This window comes from Dipodomys merriami, unplaced genomic scaffold, assembly GCF_024711535.1.
Source record: "Dipodomys merriami isolate MVZ:Mamm:240054 unplaced genomic scaffold, mDipMer1.0.p SCAF_8, whole genome shotgun sequence".
NCBI classification, from domain to species: Eukaryota; Metazoa; Chordata; class Mammalia; order Rodentia; family Heteromyidae; genus Dipodomys; species Dipodomys merriami.
The window spans coordinates 19,641,924-19,661,935 of NW_027206401.1; the positions used below are offsets into that span (position 1 = coordinate 19,641,924).

Sequence of the window (20,012 nt, forward strand, 5' to 3'; positions counted from 1 at the left end):
TGAGCTGAGAAGGGAAGCGCTTTACACTCAGAGACCTTTCCATGCCAATTAACTACCAGACATGTAAATAATCTTGCCATGCTGGTTTAAAAAACACTTGTTAGAGGTGCATATGTCTACTATTTTCCATAATCTGTAAGCCTAGTTGCTTCCACAGTGATTTTTTGTCTACAGCTCAGCATATGGCTAAATACAAGACTACAACAATATTTTCCAAGGAACCATATTGGAATTATATTTAAGGGTAGAAGAATCTACTGATCCCCAGGCCCAAATATTGTTATGTGGCAACTTTACCTTCTGAAGTTAACAATTTAGCAGTTTAACTGTGGCTTTGGTCACCTAAATAATTCAGTAATAAGAATGGACAATAATGAGTTCCTGAGGATACAGTCAAAAGCATAATCCTTCCTGGGACTGGAGGAGATTGACATCAGTTCATCAGATTGAAGATGCATTTTATGTTAAGGCTTCTTTATTTTCCATTAACTTATTTTTTTCTTTTCACCATTATTTGGGCCTTAATTCTTAGGTGGCTGGTGATGTCTTTCCTTGAACACTGTCCCAGGTGGTGCTAAGTGGCTAAGTGTGCCACATAGCTTCCCAGAGCATACCTCACATCTGAGGGGACTCTTCTCTTCAACAGCTTTTGAAAATATAACTATCTTAGGTATCAAAATCTACATCTCCTTCAATTGGATATCATTAATGCTTCAAATAGAAGCATCCCGAGAATGGGATGAGAATGTTTTTCTAGGATGTGAAATCACATCTCTGAGGAACAGCATAGGTAGTAGAAAAGAAAGAATGGGGAACACTAATCTCTCCCTGAATCTGGGATCTTGCCTCTTGATGGGGTGAGTCCAGATGGTCGGTCATGAGCAGGATCAGAAGACCGGCTACCCACATAAAACACCCAGCCTCTGCCTGGGTCCAGTGGCTCACGCCTCTAATACTAGCTACTCAGAAGGCTGAGATCTAAGGATCACAGTTTGAAGCTAGCTGGGAAAGAAAAGTCCCCATGCCGGGAGTAGAGCTGTGGCTCAAAGTGGTAGAGTACCAGTCTTGAGCAAAAGAGCTCAGGGACAGAACTCAGGCCCTGAGTGCAAGCCCCACAACTGACAAACAAAAACCAAAAAACACCCAGGCTCACACATTCTGTAATACAGTCCAGACCACTGTTGTGGACGAATAGTACGAGTTACTGGCTGAAGCATTTCATTGAAATCTAATTCAGTCACTTGTCACTTAATGCTCTGAAAAAAATCATTGTTAAGTGATTTTTGTTGCTGTGTAAACATGATAGGTTGTACTTGCACAGAAGTGGTACAGACCATAATACGTCCAAGGCACTATGGTAGATCCTGCTGTACATGTGGCCTGTCATTGACTCTCTCCTCCAAATGAATTCAGACTAAATGAACTAACAAAATTGAAAGCATTTTAAAACTGTGTTATTTCATTTAAATATTTCATTGCAAAGCATTAAGGTATTGTTAACATTATAGTATTTGACCAGTACTCTTTATCCAGGAATAAAACATGACTGCATAGGAAAAGTCTCAGCATCTTAAAATTACTTCTATAAGAATACTTTCTTCTCCTAATATAATTTCTATCTATAGATTTAAAAAGATAACGATTCCCACACTCATACTCAAAAGCCTAATAAGAGATTAAATCAATTTTAACAAGAAATAAACTAAAGCAATAAAAACAATTCATCAACCATTTTTAATAGAAAGGTTGGACAAACACCAAGTGTAGGGAGGAAATCAATATTTGTTTTTCCAGATTAGTGTTGTTTTTCAACCCTGACTGAAGCGTATGTATGAACTCAGAATGTGCACAGCACCCTGTCAGGTGCCTAAGACTTTAGCTGCCTCTTTTCATGACAAGCTCATTTACTTCAGATTTCAGATTCATCTTCTCATCTGTAAAATGAGGAATAAAATAATCCAAGTTGACAATCTATAAGGTTCTTCTCACCTCCGTGGTTTTCTAAAAAAATCAGAAAATAAATGAAATGAAACACGGAATCCTGAGATCTTTCTGACTCCAACGGAGATTTCCTGTTTTCAAATTCGCCATCATGTTATTTTAAGTTAACATTGTTTAATAAAAGAAATGTTTGTTTAAAGCTTCTAAGCAGCTTAATCAATGGTGGTCAATACTTTTCCAGAACAAGAAAGCCCTTCCTTATGTATCAGAGGGAAGTAGTCAGGGACTACTAGGAATCGGTGTGGAACATCCGGGTACCACTGGGCTGGCTCACCGTGTTTTCCTGCCTCTGCCGCAGCTGTAAAGTCAGGTCACCCAACATCTGACTGAGGGTAGCACGCACAGCAGTGTTGATGCTTCGCTGGTGACAGCTGCACGTGTAGGTCTCAATGCACACCTGGTGAGGAAGATAAAACATGAAGTTCTAGACATCACCAGTGTTCTTCAGGATTAACCACAGGGTACCAAATCCTCCTTCATCAGAGAGTCAGCCTGACTTCAGACGAGTTATTCATGGAAACACCTGAATAGATTTAAAATCACTGGAAATCTTTTTTAAGCATAAAGGTAAAGTCACATTTTCCTGAGGATGACAACTCTTAATAATCTTATTCTTCTGAGCTTCATAGGGGGATGTTAATTAGTGAGTGCGATGGGAACCAAATATTTACAGTTAAGAACTCGGTGGCAAAACACAACAGAGTTTATCAACTCATAGGTCATAAAATGTTAAGTAAAGACTTATAAAAATCCTTTTGCTTTGCCCTAAGACAAATCTGACCTTGGGATAAGTTGGTAGTTATGTTCTTCTTAGACATTTGTTTGAAGTAGAACAGTTTATGGGAATAAGGCCCTGGAGTGGTAATTTACAACTGTTATCCTAGTGACTTGGGAGTCAGAAATATGAGGACCAAGATCTGAGGCCAGCTGGAGCAAACACATCAGACCTTTCTGGAAAAATAAACTAAAAGCTAAAAGAGAGGGCATGACTTACATGCCTGTTAGGCAAGAGGGAAACCATGGCTCAATCCCCAGTTAAAACAACACTCCATTAGAATTGCTTATGATCGCTAATCTGCACCTGAATGGACTAGATATGAGTCAAATCTACATCCCTGGTGGGATGCCACAGGTTTGGGTTTCCCATGAACAGGTTTTATAGCTAATCCAATCCTCAAGAAAACTCTGCAAGCTCTGGTCCTGGAGCTCTCTCGGAAATACTGGCCTTTATTAGGCATGGGGCTCCAGAGCCAAAGGTGACACCTGACAGCCTACTGTGAGGAGTGCAGAGAGAGCCTGCCACTGCCCTGCTTCTGCCTGTGTCCTGCGTCCTGCTGAGTGAACATAAGGCCCATTGCATCTTTGGGCTTTGCAATGTCTACACGTCTATCAAACCTAAGGAGAGCCCTTGGTGGCTTTGAACAGAGAAATCCTGATTTAAACAACTCCTTATTTGGTAACGATGGTACTAAAGGTCATGATGTTCAGGCTTAATTGTCTCCAATTCTCTTGAAGGTATAAAGATGACAATTAAGGAATTTGCCCATTTTTTTCTTTCCCTGAAGTATTCTATCCTTTTGATTTCACACACACGTACACACACACACACACGCACGTGCGGGTGCGCGCACACACACACACACGCGCACACACACACACACACACACACACACACACACACACACACACACACACACACACACACGGATTTAATGTGCCACAATTGTTTTTCTGGGAATAGCTTCAAGATTATTCATGATGAAAATAGAGGTCCTCACCTAAATGGGAAGTTTACTTTGAAGATAGATAACTGAGATGAGAGAGATTAACTAAATGTTAATCCTGTGGCTGCTACTATTTGAAATGAGTGAGTCTCTTGGCCAGCCTCATTACATAGGTTTTTATAAAATTAACCAGGCAAAAGGAAAGATTTTCTCTTTATTTATTTTTATGCATTTTCCCCCTTTATTTGTGTTGCTTTGGGTGGGATGCAGGACTTTGTGCATGCCAGGCAAGTGTTCTATCCCTGGCTCATACCCCGAACTTCAAAAAGTTAATTTTTTAAAGTTTTTTTTTAAATTTTATTTTATTTTATTTGAGAACATACTGTACAGAGGGGTTACAATTACATGGGCAGGATAATGCATACATTTCTTACCAAGCATTGCAGCCTCCTCCTTTGTTTACCCTTCACCTCCCTTCCCAGCCTCCCCCCTCCCCCCTAATATTTCAAAGGAGTATTTGAAAGTTAACCCTGTATTTGGAAGTTACCTTAGACCAATTCATTTTATAGTTAAAAAATAGAGTGAATTACAAACATATTATGTTTTTCAAAAAACTACTTAAGATGTGTGAATTTTAAGTTCACTTTCTCAAATGATTTATGGATATAACTGGATTCGAAGAGATCATAATTTATACATGCTTTGAAAAGGTGTTTTAATCCCCAAAGCTGCTACTTTGGCATGTAATAAAATAATTGAAGACAGTTTTAAGTGAATTAGCATTTCACTTTGATGAAGCTAAATTCTCTGTAGTCTAATTAGGCATGTAGTGGCTTTCAGACATCTCAATCCAGCAGTTTTCTTTATATCTTACATTTTACCCCCCCCCCATGAAATTGTTCTAATTGTTGATCTTTATGATCTTCACACTTTTAAATATATATATTTAAGGAGGACTTGAAAGAATTTGAGGACAAAAGAACAGTTGTTCTGAGAGCTTAGCCACATGCCTCACATAATTTTCCCTGAACACTGAGCTGCACACACCAGAAATTCCCTCAGTCCCTTTAGACCCCTGATTAAATCTATATAACACAGAGTTAGACACAGACAAGAACCTTGCCAATTCCAAATGTATTTTTGGGTTTGAATGTTCCCGTTATTTTCAATTGTTAGGAGTATAAGGTTACATTGCACTTGACTGACCATAGGAGACGTCTCACTAAGGAAAAAGGTGGGCATGTTTACTCAATTTACAAACAATATTAATCTAACAAGCCCAGCCTGTCACAGTTAAGAATACATATACTGAATATGACAAGGGAGTTTTTCTATTAAATAGAAACGTTACCATCAAGTATATCTGTCTTTAGGTACTCCACAAGAAATGCATTACCAGGTATCCTGGAAGTTCCTAATATATAGTTTGTTAAAATTGTTGCAGTAATAATAAATTGGTAAAGTACTAAGGACTATACAACTAGAGCTTCTGTATTTGTGTATGTATGCATGTATGTATGTGCCAGTAGTGGGGTTGAACTCAGGGCTTTGCACTCTCGCTTAGCCTTCTTGTACATGGCTGGCATTCTACCAATTGAGCTACCCTTCAGTTTGGCATTTTTCTAACTGAAGACAGAATCTCACAAACTTTTCTATAAGAGCCTAGAGGCTGGGTTTGAATCTTGATCCTCTTAAGTCTCAGCCTCTTGAGCAGCTAGGATTACAGGTGTGAACCATTGGTACCTAGACGGGGTTTCTATCTTAATCCTGAACACTGTACTCAAGTCTGGAGAGTTTTTATCCACATGAATGTTTATCTTCTTCCACCACAGGACAATACTAAGATGGATACACTAGATAAGAGAAGCCAAGAGGAGGCCAAGTTCAAAGACAGGCTGAATTTCTGAACAAAAAGCTCCCCTTACTTCCCCATGGCTTCTGTTTTCCTTAGGTAGAATTAATACTTGCAAAACCTCAGGCCTGAGCCTCTGCAGAGACTCGAGGCCAGGTGAAAAATACCTTGTGAAAAGCCACAGGCCCCTGCTGGCCTGGGGGCGCACGGAGACACAGGGCAGTGAGCAGGATCATAATGGACACTTTGATCATTTCATGCATTTGTGGACATCCAGCTCTATGACATGCTAAACACAACTGAGAGCAAAAACAGAACTGGTTAATGAAGCAAAACAAAGCAAACAAAACCCCCAAAAGCAAAAGAAAAAAGAGGAAAATGAAAACCTATGAGCATACATAAACAATAAAAGGTTTATGTCATAGGGTAAGTGGAATGATAAATAACAGCACTAGGATCAAACCAGGGTGGGATCACCACACTCTTGAATATGAAGTAGCATTATGGGACAGAGTTGATAGTCAATATATATTGGCCAGAGTGAGCACCAACTTGAAAGGAGCTGCCTCAAAAGAAATTTGCTTAGCTTTGAAAAATACGTATGACCTACACATGGCACCTTCTCTTTCCTATCTGAATAGGGTTGGTAGCATTGTTGTGTTAAAACTGTGTACTATATGGCATCACAAGTCCCACAAAGAGAAGAGCTAGTATATTTCCAAATGAAAAAAAAAAGTTTATGGAGATGAAAAGCAATTTATGGTAGTTAAAAAAAAATAGGAAGGATCAGAGATTAGCCTACACGAAAGCCAAATAACTGTCTGCTATGTGGGATAGACTATAAATGTTTGTTGATCAACTGAGAGCTAGAGAAAAATTTCTAAGTCTAAACTCTATGATAAATCATCGTAATCTGATTTTTGGGCAGGGCAGAGAGGTTGACACTAGGGTTTGAACTTGGGAACTCATGCTTTCTAGGCAGACACACTACCACTTGAGCTATGCTTCCAGTGATTGGTTGCTTTAGTTATTTTTCAGGTTAGAATCTCATGTTTTTTTTGCTTGGGACCATTCTAAGACTGTGATCCTCCTTCTATGCTTCCTGTGTAGCTAGAGTGACGGGTATGTCTGGCCTTTTGGGATGGAGGTCTTACTTTTTGCCTTTGTTGTTCTTGAACCATGATCTTCCTGATCTCAGCCCCCTGAGAAGTATGAGATTGTAGGCATGAGCCACCATGCCTCTGTTAACATTTTCTAACACATTGCCAAGAAGCAGTGCAGCACAGTGGGTAACAGCATATGTGTGTGCTATGAATAGACTGGGTTTGAATGGCTAAGGAAAGTTGGGCAAGCAAATCATGTCATTTTGCTTACAGTGTTTATTTAGCTAGATTTTGACGGTGGATGGAGAAGATATAAAATGCTGCTACTCACTGTCATCCCTTAGAGAGTCAATAGCAAGAAGTGATGCTTATTCATCACTGTTTTGCAAGGGATAAATGGGTAGATAGAAGTAAAATAAAAGGGGTTCCTCCCTAAGATATGTATTAAAATGTTTTTTTTCTTTCATGCGAGTGTTTCTAACACATTTATAAGATTATTTCTTTGTTGCTTTGTATGTCCCTCCCCCACAGTATAACCCGTGCTTTCACTGTATTTGATGTTGGTATAATTTGTGGAGGGGAAGGGGAAAAACAAATCGTTTAAATAGGGATACAGGTGGACCCATTGCAACAATGAGATGTTCAAGTCGTTATGTTGAAAACAAACTTTACAACTTTGGTGCGAGGTTGGGGGTGGGGGAGGAGTGAGTGGGGGGGCAGGGGGAGGATGGGAAGGGGAAACAAAGGAGGAGGCTACAATGCTTGATAAGAAATGTACTCATTACCTTGCCCATGTAATTGTAACCCCTCTGTACAGTATTTTCACAATAAAAAAATGTGAAAAAAAGGGGTTCCTAGGAATGTTCATCTTGGTGTTGGAAACTGTTTTTTCTCAACCCGAAAGCATGCTAAAGAATCAAAGACTAGAGGAGCCAGTAAGATCAAATCACCAAACTTACATTTGCAGCCTCAGCTTTCTGAGATCTGTCCCAATACAAGAATGTCACTAAACACCTTCAAATTAGCTTGGGAGAGCTTTCTCTTTGTTCCAAGGCCTTGGTGATTTCTACATCTTCAATTTATTCCTATACATTAAGGCGACTCTCTTTGGGAAATGTAACCTATCTGTTCATCTTTGCGAAAAGAAAATGTGGGCTTAGCTTTCAGTGAAAGGACTGTGTTAGCATGTGGAGGTAATGATTGTGCATGATGGACCGACACTACTGTACTTGGGTATTTATATATAATTGCCCATTTACAAAATTCTGGTGATATTTCTAATTCCTCCTGTGACACCAAAGATGTCATTCTGAAAAACTTTCATAACTGGCATTTAATTAAGTGAGATAAAGTTAGATACAAAATGGAGGTTGCGTTCTTATTTACATTTTGAGAGCTTAATGATCCTTTTATCGGTTCAGCAGACCTTGGGGAACTCTCTTGTTTCATTCTTTGAGTACCCATAGTATTTCTTGATAAACCGGTTTCAAGGTAAATACATCCTTGTGGGCTCACCATTGTGTTCCAGAATAAGGAAGAAGAGACTAACTAGATTTCTCCCCACCATTTCAAGAGGAGTTTTAGAGGACTTATTTTAGGGCATTTTTCATAAAATTCTCTACTTTAAAAAAAAGACAATGGCAAATGAGACATACTATCAATACTCCTTCTGATTTCTTTGCTGTCACAGACAGTGTCATTTCTACTAGTAGCAAGAAGCAGGATTAGCATGTGAGAGGTTTGCTAGCCCTTTGCCATCTGCAGGAAGATAATGCTATGTCACTGCCAGGCAACGGCCCTACATACAAGGCCCTAAAGGGGGACAGGGCCACTACGTGGCTGGACCTCCATTAGCAGCTTTCTAATGGGGATTGCAGTTTTCTTGTCTAATGGCAGAACCGCAGGGTAGGAGAGGCCTACTTATCATTTTCTTCACAGCAGCCAGCACGAGGCCCAGACAGGAGCCCAGGAACCCTCCCGGGATGCTGGGAGAGCCAGGATTCACACCACAGGGGGTGGAAGTGGGTGGGGGAGTGGTGTTTAGAGCCCACTCTATTTATCACCAAGCCCAACTGTCTTCATCTGGATATCAAGCTAAGATCTTGTTTTTAATTGTGCTTTTCCTTCTCCAGTCTTGGTAGAGACCACTGTGTTTTGATGTGCATGTCATGTAGACAGGCCTGTTGGGGCTCTCCATGAACACCTTCACTTCCTTCTCTCCAGGGCTATTATCATGGGGCTCCCTGGCAGTACTCCCTTGCCAAAGGTTCCATAATTTCCTACTGTCCCTCTTAAGGGCCTTGTGTGTGTGTAGGGGCAGTTGCCTGGCAATGACAATATAGCATTATTTTCCTGCAAATGGCAACGGGCTAGCAAACCTCTCAAATGCTAATCCTGTTTCTTGCTACTAGTAGAAATGACAATGTCTGTGACAGCAAAGAAATCAGAAGGAGTATTGACAGTATGTCTTAAAATTCAGTTGGGAAAAAATATATATGTATATATGTTTTTGGTTGGTCATGGGGTGTGAAGTCTGGGCTTGGGCGCTATCCCTACGCTCTTCAGCTCAAGGCGAGCACTCTACTGCTTGAGCCACATCACCACTTCCAGTTTTCCAGTGGTTTTTATTGGCGGTAAGAGTATCACGGACTTTCCTTCCCGGGCTGGCTTTGAACCCCAATCCTCAGATCACAGCCTCCTGAGTAATTAGAATTACAGGCGTGAGCCACCAGTGCCCAGCTGGAAATAATTTTTGATAATCATTCTATCTCATTATTATATAGCTCAAAATGTATAAGTGTGTGAAGTGTCTATGTCTATAGATACATATTTGTATCTGTAGTGTAGTGAGGCTCAGCTGATTGGCTGCTGCTTCTGTTTTGATGGACACATGCAAATTTTCCACATGTTCAGATGTGATTTCCTCTGGCTCGGGGTATAGCTCAGTGGAAGAATGCTTTCCTAGCATGCACAGGGCCCTGGGTTCAATCCTCAGAACTATAAAGAAAAAAATGCTCTAAATTTTACATAATAGCATAAAAGGCAACAAAAAGCCCATGTCTGATCATTAGGATTTCTTTTTCTCTGTGATCTGGTAATTCAGAAAACCATTTCCTGTTTGTCATTTGTCTGGCCAGAACATGCAAATCCTGAACATATTCTTTTCAAGAAATAGGAGATTCTTCTGAGTGTCCAAAAGCTAAAGGTATATTCTAGACATTTGAGGAGCCAGCTTTCCTATTGGATATGGTTTGGGACATGCTGGAAGGCATGAGTTACTCCAGGCTACAGTCCAGACTGAACAGTGATAGCTATCTACAGGATGCATTCATTGGGGCCTAGGAGACAGTGACGGGAGTGCAATCAATAAACATCCCTGTAAATCTCATACTTGATTTCTTAAAAAGCATTTATATAAATCAGATGCTTTGCATTGCATCTTAGAGAAAATGAACTGAGGAAACAATAGGCCTGCGTGGAGCAGAGTGGGGGCCTGGTGCTGTTATTTCCACAGGGAAAGCCTCAGGTGATGTAAACCTAGGCATGCAGGACTGAAGATACACAGCATGAAAAATAGCAATGACAGGGCACAGAGCATGCTTCTCACAAAGCCCTGCCATCACAGAGACCCCTACACAGAGCAGAGCTGGAACCCAGGTCCCCTCAGTGTTGATTCCAGTGAGAGGAAGAGCCGTGATAAGCAGGAGGAACTCACCTCTGCGATCTTCAGCACAGCACTCCCGTTCAGGTCAAATGTTGGGGTATAAGTGATGCACAGTAAAACCTGTACCCCAGAGGAGGTGAGGGGGAAAAGAAAGAAATAGAGATTAATCCAGAAAGATGTGTTTCACAGCCTAGTTGTGTAGCTCTTAATGTATGATTCTTTTGTTTTAGCAGTTTCTTTCTGTCCCATCCATCACTCACATTAGTGAGCACTGATTACTTAATGAAAGAGAGACCAGACTTTCAATAGAAATATTGCACAGCTCTTCCAGTGGGAAGGACCACTGTAAGACTGGCCAGGGCTGTGTTCTACAACCATTTCAGGTCTGTCTAATAACAACAGAAACTAAAAAGTGACAGGAACAAGTAGAATAAGATGACCAGTCTCAGAGCGAGGTGGGTCCCAGGAATTAGCTACACTGACATGTTTGAGTGATTGTTCTTTTTCCTGTTTTACTGATGAGGAAATGGAAAGTCAGGATGTTAAATAGATTGTTACAGGTCATGAAAATCTGAACTAAAATTTGAGCTAAAACTTGAACTCAACTCATCCGACTCCATAAGGTATCCCTGTGCAGTAATGTCTGCATTTCTTCCTAGATTCAAATGTCATTGTCATTTCTGTTCCATCCCCTTCTCAAATCCACCTGCGATTACAAATTGGTTAATGCTACATCCCTCTTCAATAATTTTCTCTGGGATACTGCATAGGGCTTTCTTATTTTCTAGCCTCAAGTTCTCCTTCTTTCCCAAGATCTATAGACAATAGTCAGTGACAAAAAAAATCTTTAAGGGCCATTAAAAATTCTGCTTTCTCTTTATAAAGCCATTGGGGGAAGTCTATCAATAAAGCCCATGACATTTAAGGATTATTTCTCATTTCCTAGGCAAGAGATCAGACTTTCCCTTCTCCATTTAGCTTCTGACTTCTCTTACTGGAAAAACAGAGACAGTGCTGGAGCCTGCTACTTGATCCCCAACTACATAATTTGGCCTTCCTATGACAGCCGGCTGAGGGTCTGTCGCAATTACTTCCACTTACAAAAGAACAGAGAAGCAAGTTTAGGTAGTATGAGATCTGCATTTAACTAGCACTTCAATGCATGAAATTGGCTGGGCACTGGTAGCTCATCCCTGTAATCCTAATTACTCAAGGGGCAGAGATCTGAGGGTTCAAAGTCAGCCTGAACAGAAAATTCCATGAGATTCTTATCTCCAGTTAACCACCAAAAAGCTGGATGTAGAGGTGTGGCTCAAGTGATAGAGTGTCAGTCTTTAAGCAAACAAAGCTAAGGGAGAATAGGAGGCCCCAAGTTCAAGCCCCAGAAGTGGCAAACAAAACAAAACACATGCAGTTGTCTGAGATAAAAAGAAATCTTTGTTGGCCAGTCCTATTCTGTTGTCCCAGCTGCTTCAGCGGGAACAATCAGTATATAGCTGAAGAAGGAAAGAAGACATTTTTGACAATTTGAGGTACTAGATTAGTTGAGTAGATTATAGTTCAGGTTCTCAGTGTTTGGATCCACAGGTTCCTTATGTCCAGCAATTATCTCTAGATAAAAATCAGCTCAGGGCTATGGTGGCCAAGACAAAGGGAACATGGGAGCAACTTCTTTGGGGTCACACAGGAAATGGAATTCTTCAGTTTCATGGCAGTCTTGGGAGCTGAGGTTTCATATGCAAGAAGATCAAAAATTCAGGAGAGAGAGACCACCAGGATGCAATGTGGACTTGCAAGGAGGCTTTATCTTCTTTCTACATGTCTACTACGTAGGGCCGGTACCCTGTCTGATATTCCGCCCCTGGCTTCACCTGTGCTGTTCCTCTGAGGCCAATTTGATGGGTTTCTTCCAGGTCTTGCCTTTCAGGCTTCAACTCCTCCCAAAAGCCTTCCCTGATGCACTCTACAAAATGGTCTCTGTCATGTTTCCTCCATTCATTTATTTCAGGGCATGTGCATTCTCATCAATTACTACTTTTTACATTGTTACGTTCTCTAACTTTGGGGTCTCTGCTAGACCTTTGGGCTCTTCTGTTTCATGCCTTCTTACTTTACTTTTGTACCGTATTGCACAGTTATCTTTTCTTTATTTTTTAATGCCACGTTCCGTAGCAAAGGGTGGGAAGATATGAGAATGGCTGATGAGGAGACAGTGGTAGGGTGTGGGGAGAGCAGGTCACGTGGCCCATCTGGGTTCTTGGTGTTTAGAGTGCTGGTAATAAAGACCAGCAACTGGTAGCATTTTACAGCAAAAAAGATAAGGATGGTCAATATTTGTGTGAACTGGTTAATTATTAACATTACTTAGAGGACTGCTATTAGCTTTCTGCCTCCCATCTTTCTGTATCTTAGCATGAGGCATACAAAAGTAGGCCCAGAAAGATGTTTTCTGTAAGAAGAGTTGCATTCTGGCAATAGCAGCTAGAAAGCAGACATGTACCCACAAGCACGGACTTGGTAGTATTCCATGATCAAGTGTCAAGGGAGCGCAGAAAGCTTGCTTCCCCCTCCACTCTCCTCCCCTGCAGCAGGGAAACCTAGCAAACCCAGAGGGAGGCCTCCAGCTTCAGGCACCGGAAGCTGAAGATGCCTTTCCCAGAACCCTCTGCATCAATGCTGGTTTAGCTCACAAGAGCCTTGAAGAAAGGCATTTCTATATTTTCTGTCTCGCTGTGTTACTCCAAACCTCACCCAACCACATCTCAAAAACAGGAATGAATGGAAGGAAGGAAGGATGGATATTAATGAAGCCAGCTCCTTCAGCTCCTCATGCAGTATGTTGTGCAGAAAGCACATTAGGTTTTCATCATGGGCTGTGGTATCCATGGCCCCCTGCCCCAGGACTCACGATAGAAAACAAGAACACCATGTCCAGCCCAGCTGATGCAGCCAGGAATAATGACTTAACTAAGTGACAAATGGAGAAACTTAATGCAATCAGTGTGTAAGCCACTATTAATTCACTGGGTTAAAACACAGATGGGGTGTAGGAAAGATAGGGTAACAACAAATTAATTTAATGTGTCTGACTTGTACCAAATGATGAGTGGGTAAAAAGTTTATATTAACATTCTGAGCACACTGGCTCTAAGGAAAACAAGAGTATCTACACATCAAGGGCAATTTCAGTAGAAATATAGCCTTTCTAGGGGCATTAAAGCATATTCACTAAATTACCATGGGACAGCAGGAAACTGAGTGACAAGAGATGTCTTGAAAACTAGCTATCTGGCACTGCCGTAAATGAACTAAAAGGAAAAGAGGGAAAACGAACAAAACCTTCTAAGGAAAGGGAAACGAATATTACAGCTATTAAAAGTTCAAAGTCATTTTAAAATAAATGCAATAATTGAACTAGTACTGTGCATAAGAAACAGTCCCTCAACTAAAAATATATCTAAAAATCCTAAGGCTTTTTTTTTTAAAGGTTAAAATTAGATTAGAAAGTAAAATTAAGTCAGGCACTGGTGGCTCACACCTGTAATCCTAGTTTCTCAGGAGGCTGAGACTTGAGGATTGGGGTTTGAAGCCAGCCCGGACAGCAAAGTCCATGAGATTATTATCTCTAATTAAACACCAGAAAACCAGCTGTGGTGCTATGGCTCAAAGTAGCAGAGTGCTAGTCTTCAGGGACAGTGCCCAGACCCTGAGTTCAAGCGCCATGATCAACAAAAAAAGAAAGAAAGAAGGAAAGAAAGTGAAGTTGATTTATTGTAAGAATCGGGCATGTTGAATTGAAACCACTTTGTACAACTACTTAAGGAGTTGTACACATTAGGAGTAGAGAGGGACAGATGACAGGGTACAAGAGCACAGATGTGGTCTTCTGAGTGGGAACATTGGACTAATCCTCTCCCAAGGACATGTCCCCAATCAGGATTGGAGTTTCTCTATCAGCCACTTCATGTTTGTGACTATGATCGTAACAGAGCAGATGCTTTGACACCAAGCTGCTCAGTGATTGTAGCAGGCAATCTGGTGTTTTTGACCTATGTCATCTAATATTGTCTAATGTATATCATCTAAATGACACATTGTTATGATCTATATCATCTTGTCTGATCTTGAAAATTCTCATTGTCCTATAACCACATTAAATGGATGCTCAAAAAAAAGTACAAAGCCAAACATCAGTGGTTTATGATTATAATCAATCATAAACATTAGCCACTCAGGAGGCTGAGATATGAAGATTGGGGTTCAAAGGTAGCCCCAAGCAGACAAATCCAAGAGACTCTTTCAATCTCCAGTTAATCAGCAAAAAGCCAGAAGTAGATATGGCTTAAGTAGTAGAACACCAGCCTTGAACCAAAAAGGTAAGCAAGGGTATGAGGCTGTGATTTTAAGTTCCAGTACCAGCGCGCGCGCGCGCGCACACACACACACACACACACACACACACGCAGAGGTGAAAGGATACAGCTCAGTGGTAGAATGCATGACTACACATGAGACCCTGGGAGAATCTCTCTAGGCTGTCTTTGCACAGTTTTGTTTGATATGGGTCATAGCAGCTATTCCAACATAGCTCATTTAGGAAAATTAATAGCTCATTTAGGGAAAAAAAATGAGACAATCCACAATTAGAATGTATTAATCCTTTGGAGACAATTACTTTTCATCACCTGAAGTCTTCACCATTCTGACTTAGCTCCACTTTCTTCCTTCTTTCTGTTTATACACCCATTCAAAGAAATGCTTACTAAGGTTCCGATTTTGACAGGATCACAATGCAGTGGAGAAATTATGATCTAGATAACTGACTGAGGCCAGTGCAACAGGAGGGCATAGAATGTATGTCAAGACTAGAAGCCACAGGGTCTTTGGAGCAGGCTGACTCTGCAGACAGATGCCTGTGAACAAAGTACCGATCCTGGAGAGAAAGGGAGGGAACTATGAACCCAATGAACTGAGCAAAGGAAGATCAGCAGCAGAGCTATGGCAGTGAAGAAGCAGAGGTCATAGAAGATACAGAAAGCATGGATGTGATTTTTCTTGCACTTCAAGTTAAATATAGTTAGACTAAGTGGTTGTGGTATATTATCTTTGGACTGTCATATTAACATGCCAGTAAAAATGACTGAAACTATATATACTAGGACAAAATGAAAGTAAAGGATATACTTTTGGATGTAGATGAAATCAAAGACAGATCCCAGTCATTCCAGCAGCAAGGAGTTAATTCACAGTGATGCATCTCAGGGAGGGATAGGGGAATTCTCCTAAAAGGGAACAATCTCCCACATATGAAAGCAGAGCATCACTATACCACTGTTTCTATCTACCCCTACACTTCTAGTCTCTCCAGTTGACAGCTATCACTGTCCCCATTCCTATACATTTTACAAAGCATGATATTAGGTGTTAGTAAAGCAGCATGCCTAGGAGAACAAAGATAAGTTACTTAAAATGTCTAACATGAGCCAGGTACTGGTGGCTCATGACTATGTTCTAGCTACTCAGGATGCTGAGATGAAGATTGCTGTTCAAAGCTAGCCTGAAAGTCCATGAGACTCTATCTCTAATTAATTACCAAAAAGACAGAAGTAGAGCTATAGTTCCAGTAGCAGAGTACTGGAGCAAAAGAGCTGAGGAACAGTGCCTAGGCCATAAGTTTAAGCCCCAGTACTGGCACACACATAAAATGCCTACCATAGATTCATAATCCCCCAGGTATAAAAATCACAGAATGGACAGAAAATTAGAAGGCTTGTTTATATAGCATTTAATAGGAGCAGTTTAAATTGATCATCTAAGTCCATAATCACTTCCCTTAGATTTATGGGCCTCTTAGTAGTAGAGTTTAGCTCTTTGGATGTTCACCATATTCACAGTTCTTTCTGGGAATAATGGTGGGTACTGGCCTTTCCTCTTCCTCCTCCTTCTTTTTGTTTTTGCCAGTCCTGAGGCTTGAACTCAGTCCCTGAGCTTCTTTTGCTCAAGGCTAACACTCTACCACTTGAGCCACAGCACCACTTCTGGCTTTTTCTGTTTATGTGGTACTGAGGAATCAAACCCAGGGCTTCATGCATATTAGACAAGCCCTCTGCCACTAAGCCACATTCCCAGCCCATCTACTCCTGCTTCTCTAGCAGTGTCCATGCAAGTGACCAACCTTGCAAGGTTTTGATGAGACTGTGCATCCTCATTTTTACAAAGTGTACGGATAACACAGTAAGATAGCCCTGAGGATGATACAGAAGAAAATTATTCTGCAAACCTGAATGCCCAATGTAGGTGATGTTATGATTAGCTAAAGGTGGATTTTGCAACCATGGAAGACAGTAAAGTTGAGCACCTATAACCTAAAAATCTGAAATGCTTCCAAAAATCTAAATGTAAAACTTTTTAATTTGGGAGCACTTTAGATTTCACATTTTCAAGATGCTCAACTGGGAAAGTCTATATAAATACTACACAATCTGAAGAACTTGCAAATATCAAACATTCCTGGTCCCAAGAATTTCGGATAATATTGTAATACTGGAACTTTTAGGGGAGCTGTACAGAGCAATTAAAACTTGGCAAGCTTCATTTTGAGAGGCCCAGAAAACTGGCAGGACCTTACCCTAGACAAGGAGTTAGTTAGCACTATTAATCAGAAAGCTTCTCCATGAGACTTCTGGAACATTCCATCTAATTTTTCTAGGTCTGCTGTGTCAAGAACCTATCTTTTGCACTCATCATCGTAAGTAAGAATTTGCCTATGATTTCTGAGCCGAAGAGCTCATCTTGTTAAGATTTCAAGTGAATTCTTCACAAGCTTATCTCCAAGGGGTTCAGGAAGGAAGACATGATTCCTGAAGGTACCAGACAGAAACTCCCTATCTACTTGACATACATCTGTGTGTTTCATGATTCAAACTTCCCTTCATTCATTTAACAAATACTGATGTCTGGCAAGGGGTCAGATCATAAGCTATATGCTGGGTATACAGTGGTGAACAAAGAAACAAAATTCCTGATCACACAGAGCTAATGTATAAGGATGGCATACCACAAGTGGTTACAGTAAGTTTGGTGACTGTTCTGTCTAAAGAAATGCACTGTGCTCTAACAGCATGTATCAGAAGTCTCATGAGATGTATGGGATATAATGCTGTTTTCAAGCATCCATAGGACTCAAAATGTTCCATTCTATAACTCCTATAATCAATTAAACAGGGAAGAAGGCATGAGTACCATCAGAAAGGAAGCTAGAGAAGCCAGTCTATTAGGGCACATGAGAGATATGGAGGATTTTGGAGATATCAGGGCCATATGTAATAGGAATTCTTTCCTTTTTTCCAAAGCACATTTTCAAGTGCTTCCTGGAGTGCTGTAAATCCATTTTTCAAAATACCAGATGTTACTTACCAGTCCTACCAAATCAAATAAACCACTAGGGCTCAAGAAAGTAACTAACAATGTGAGGCCTATTTTTCCTCAAGTGTATAGGAAATCCTAAAGCTGGAAACATTTCAGATCCCAGCTCTGGCTCTGGTTAAGAGTTTAGTCCTGTTACTTAACACACATTGCCTTCTGGCCTCTTGTATATATGGGCTTCAGACTTCATAATTTGTTTTAATCACTAATTCCTTTCCTTTAGAAACACTCTAGTTCTGTTTTTGCTCTAAGTGACAAAAGCACGGACAGACCAGCAATACTGAGACACCCAATGCCTTCCCATTGGAAGCCTGGCTTCTCCACTTGCAGCCTTCTGGAGTGTGAATTATTAAGAGTGAGTCTTTCCCATGAAATAGAAACAGACTCTTGCCCACATGGTCTGTGTGAAGACCCAACAAAGCAGCCTCAGCCTTCTGAAGACAAAAGTAGAAGAATGTTTATCTCGACAGTCAAGGAGGGAAATATTTGCAAAGTAGGCACATAGAAGACATTGTCTCATTTAAATTTCAGTCAAAGATATGTATTTTTTTTCTTTATGTGATCAAGGTTTCTCAATGTTGGCACTATTGATCATTTGGGCTGACTATGTCTGTTAGGGAAGGGATTGTTTCACGCATTATAGGACATCTCACTAGGAGTATCCCTGAGTTCTATTCAATAGTGGTGCCTTCCTCCAGCAGCTGTGACAAAGCAAGATACAATCTCACAATCCCTGAACCACAGGTTCAGAGAGTTTCTCCTATGTTTAGTAGACAGAGCTAAGAACTCCACAGGGCAGAAACTAGACATGAATTGTGACTACATCAGATCTTACATGTCAGGTGGCAAAAGTTGGTGGAGCTGATCTCCAACCTTCATTTAGACTTAAAGCAGATTGGTCAAGTTCTTTCATCTCAGGAATCAACTACCACTTAATCATGGTTTTATCTGATGTGGCACCTTAAATTGAGGTGGCAGGCAATTAGCAAATCATTTGCTGACTCTACTTGCCCCAGTTCTGGTTAATGGCCATCCTGAGATATGGGGGTGTGTGTGTGTGTGTGTGTGTGTGTGTGTGTGTGTGTGTGTGTGTGTGTGTGTGTGTGTGTGTGTGTGTGTGTGTGTGTGTGTGTGTGTGTGTGTGTGTGTGTGTGTGTGTGTGTGTGTGTGTGTGTGTGTGTGTGTGTGTGTGTGTGTGTGTGTGTGTGTGTGTGTGTGTGTGTGTGTGTGTGTGTGTGTGTGTGTGAGAGAGAGAGGGGGGGGGAGATCTACCTAGATAAGTAGTTCAAAGGGTAAAGGAGAAAGAAAAAAACTCAGGAGAACAACATGTTACTGCATTTACTGCAGTAACACGTAACACTGCACTCCAACAAGGGAAATTGCAAAGTTATATATTTTCAATAGAGAATTGAATTTTTTTAATGTTAGTAAATGCTTCAAGTCTTGTAAAGTATCTCAGTGGCTTTAAGCTCAGAAGTAATTTCTTTTCTCTTTGATATCAAAGGGAAAGACAAATTAGTCATTTCACTATCAAACATGCCTAATGATCATTCTTTCCATAAGACTCTAGAAGAGCAACTTCCCAGAGTTAGTAACACCAAACCATTGGCTACATGGACAACTATTTGGATGTTTCCCCATGTAAGATTTGCTATTTAAGCATTACTGAGAGTAGACTTAAAATAGCCCTTCTGGGCTGGGGGTGTAGCTCAGTGGTAGAGCACTTGTCTATTGACCACTAAAACCTCAAATTAATAAAATATAAAATAAAAAATGGTCATTTCCTTCTTTTTTTTGTCCGTCATAGAGCTAGGGCCTGAGCGTTGTCCCTCAGCTCTTCAGCTCTACCACTTGAGCTACAGTGCTACTTCCGGTTTTCTGGTGGTTTATTGGAGATAAGAGTTTCATGGACTTTCCTGCCCAGGCTGGCTTTGAACTGCGATCCTCAGATCTCAGCCTCCTGAGTAGCCATTTCCTTCTTGTTTCCAGCCCAAATGCTGACTGCAGTGCTGGTGGACAGTTTACAAGCACTCCTCAAACCCTGCCTGAGGCTCAGGACCACCAGCCACATGGAGATTAAACCCTGGTCTAGGGTTCTTCCACCTCTGATATCTGCAGATGCCTGCTAGGCTTATGTTTTACATACACCTCAACAGTAAGATGACATTTTCTTCCTCTTCCCCCAACTCTTTCATACATCAAGACCATTAGCTGATTTTGTAGGAAGGAGACTTTATTCATTC

At 40.8% G+C, this 20,012-nt stretch overlaps 1 protein-coding gene across 1 annotated transcript in view; it reads right to left on the reverse strand.

The window, feature by feature from the left end:
• Positions 1 to 20,012, reverse strand: part of Arfgef3 (ARFGEF family member 3) — a 124,298-nt gene that overhangs the window by 73,077 nt on the left and 31,209 nt on the right. The window contains exons 5-6 of the mRNA XM_070010543.1: positions 10,396 to 10,464; positions 2,276 to 2,398 (exon numbers count right to left, since the gene is read on the reverse strand). Of these exons, the coding sequence (XP_069866644.1) occupies positions 2,276 to 2,398; positions 10,396 to 10,464 (192 nt within the window). The remainder of the gene's footprint in view (positions 1 to 2,275; positions 2,399 to 10,395; positions 10,465 to 20,012) is intronic.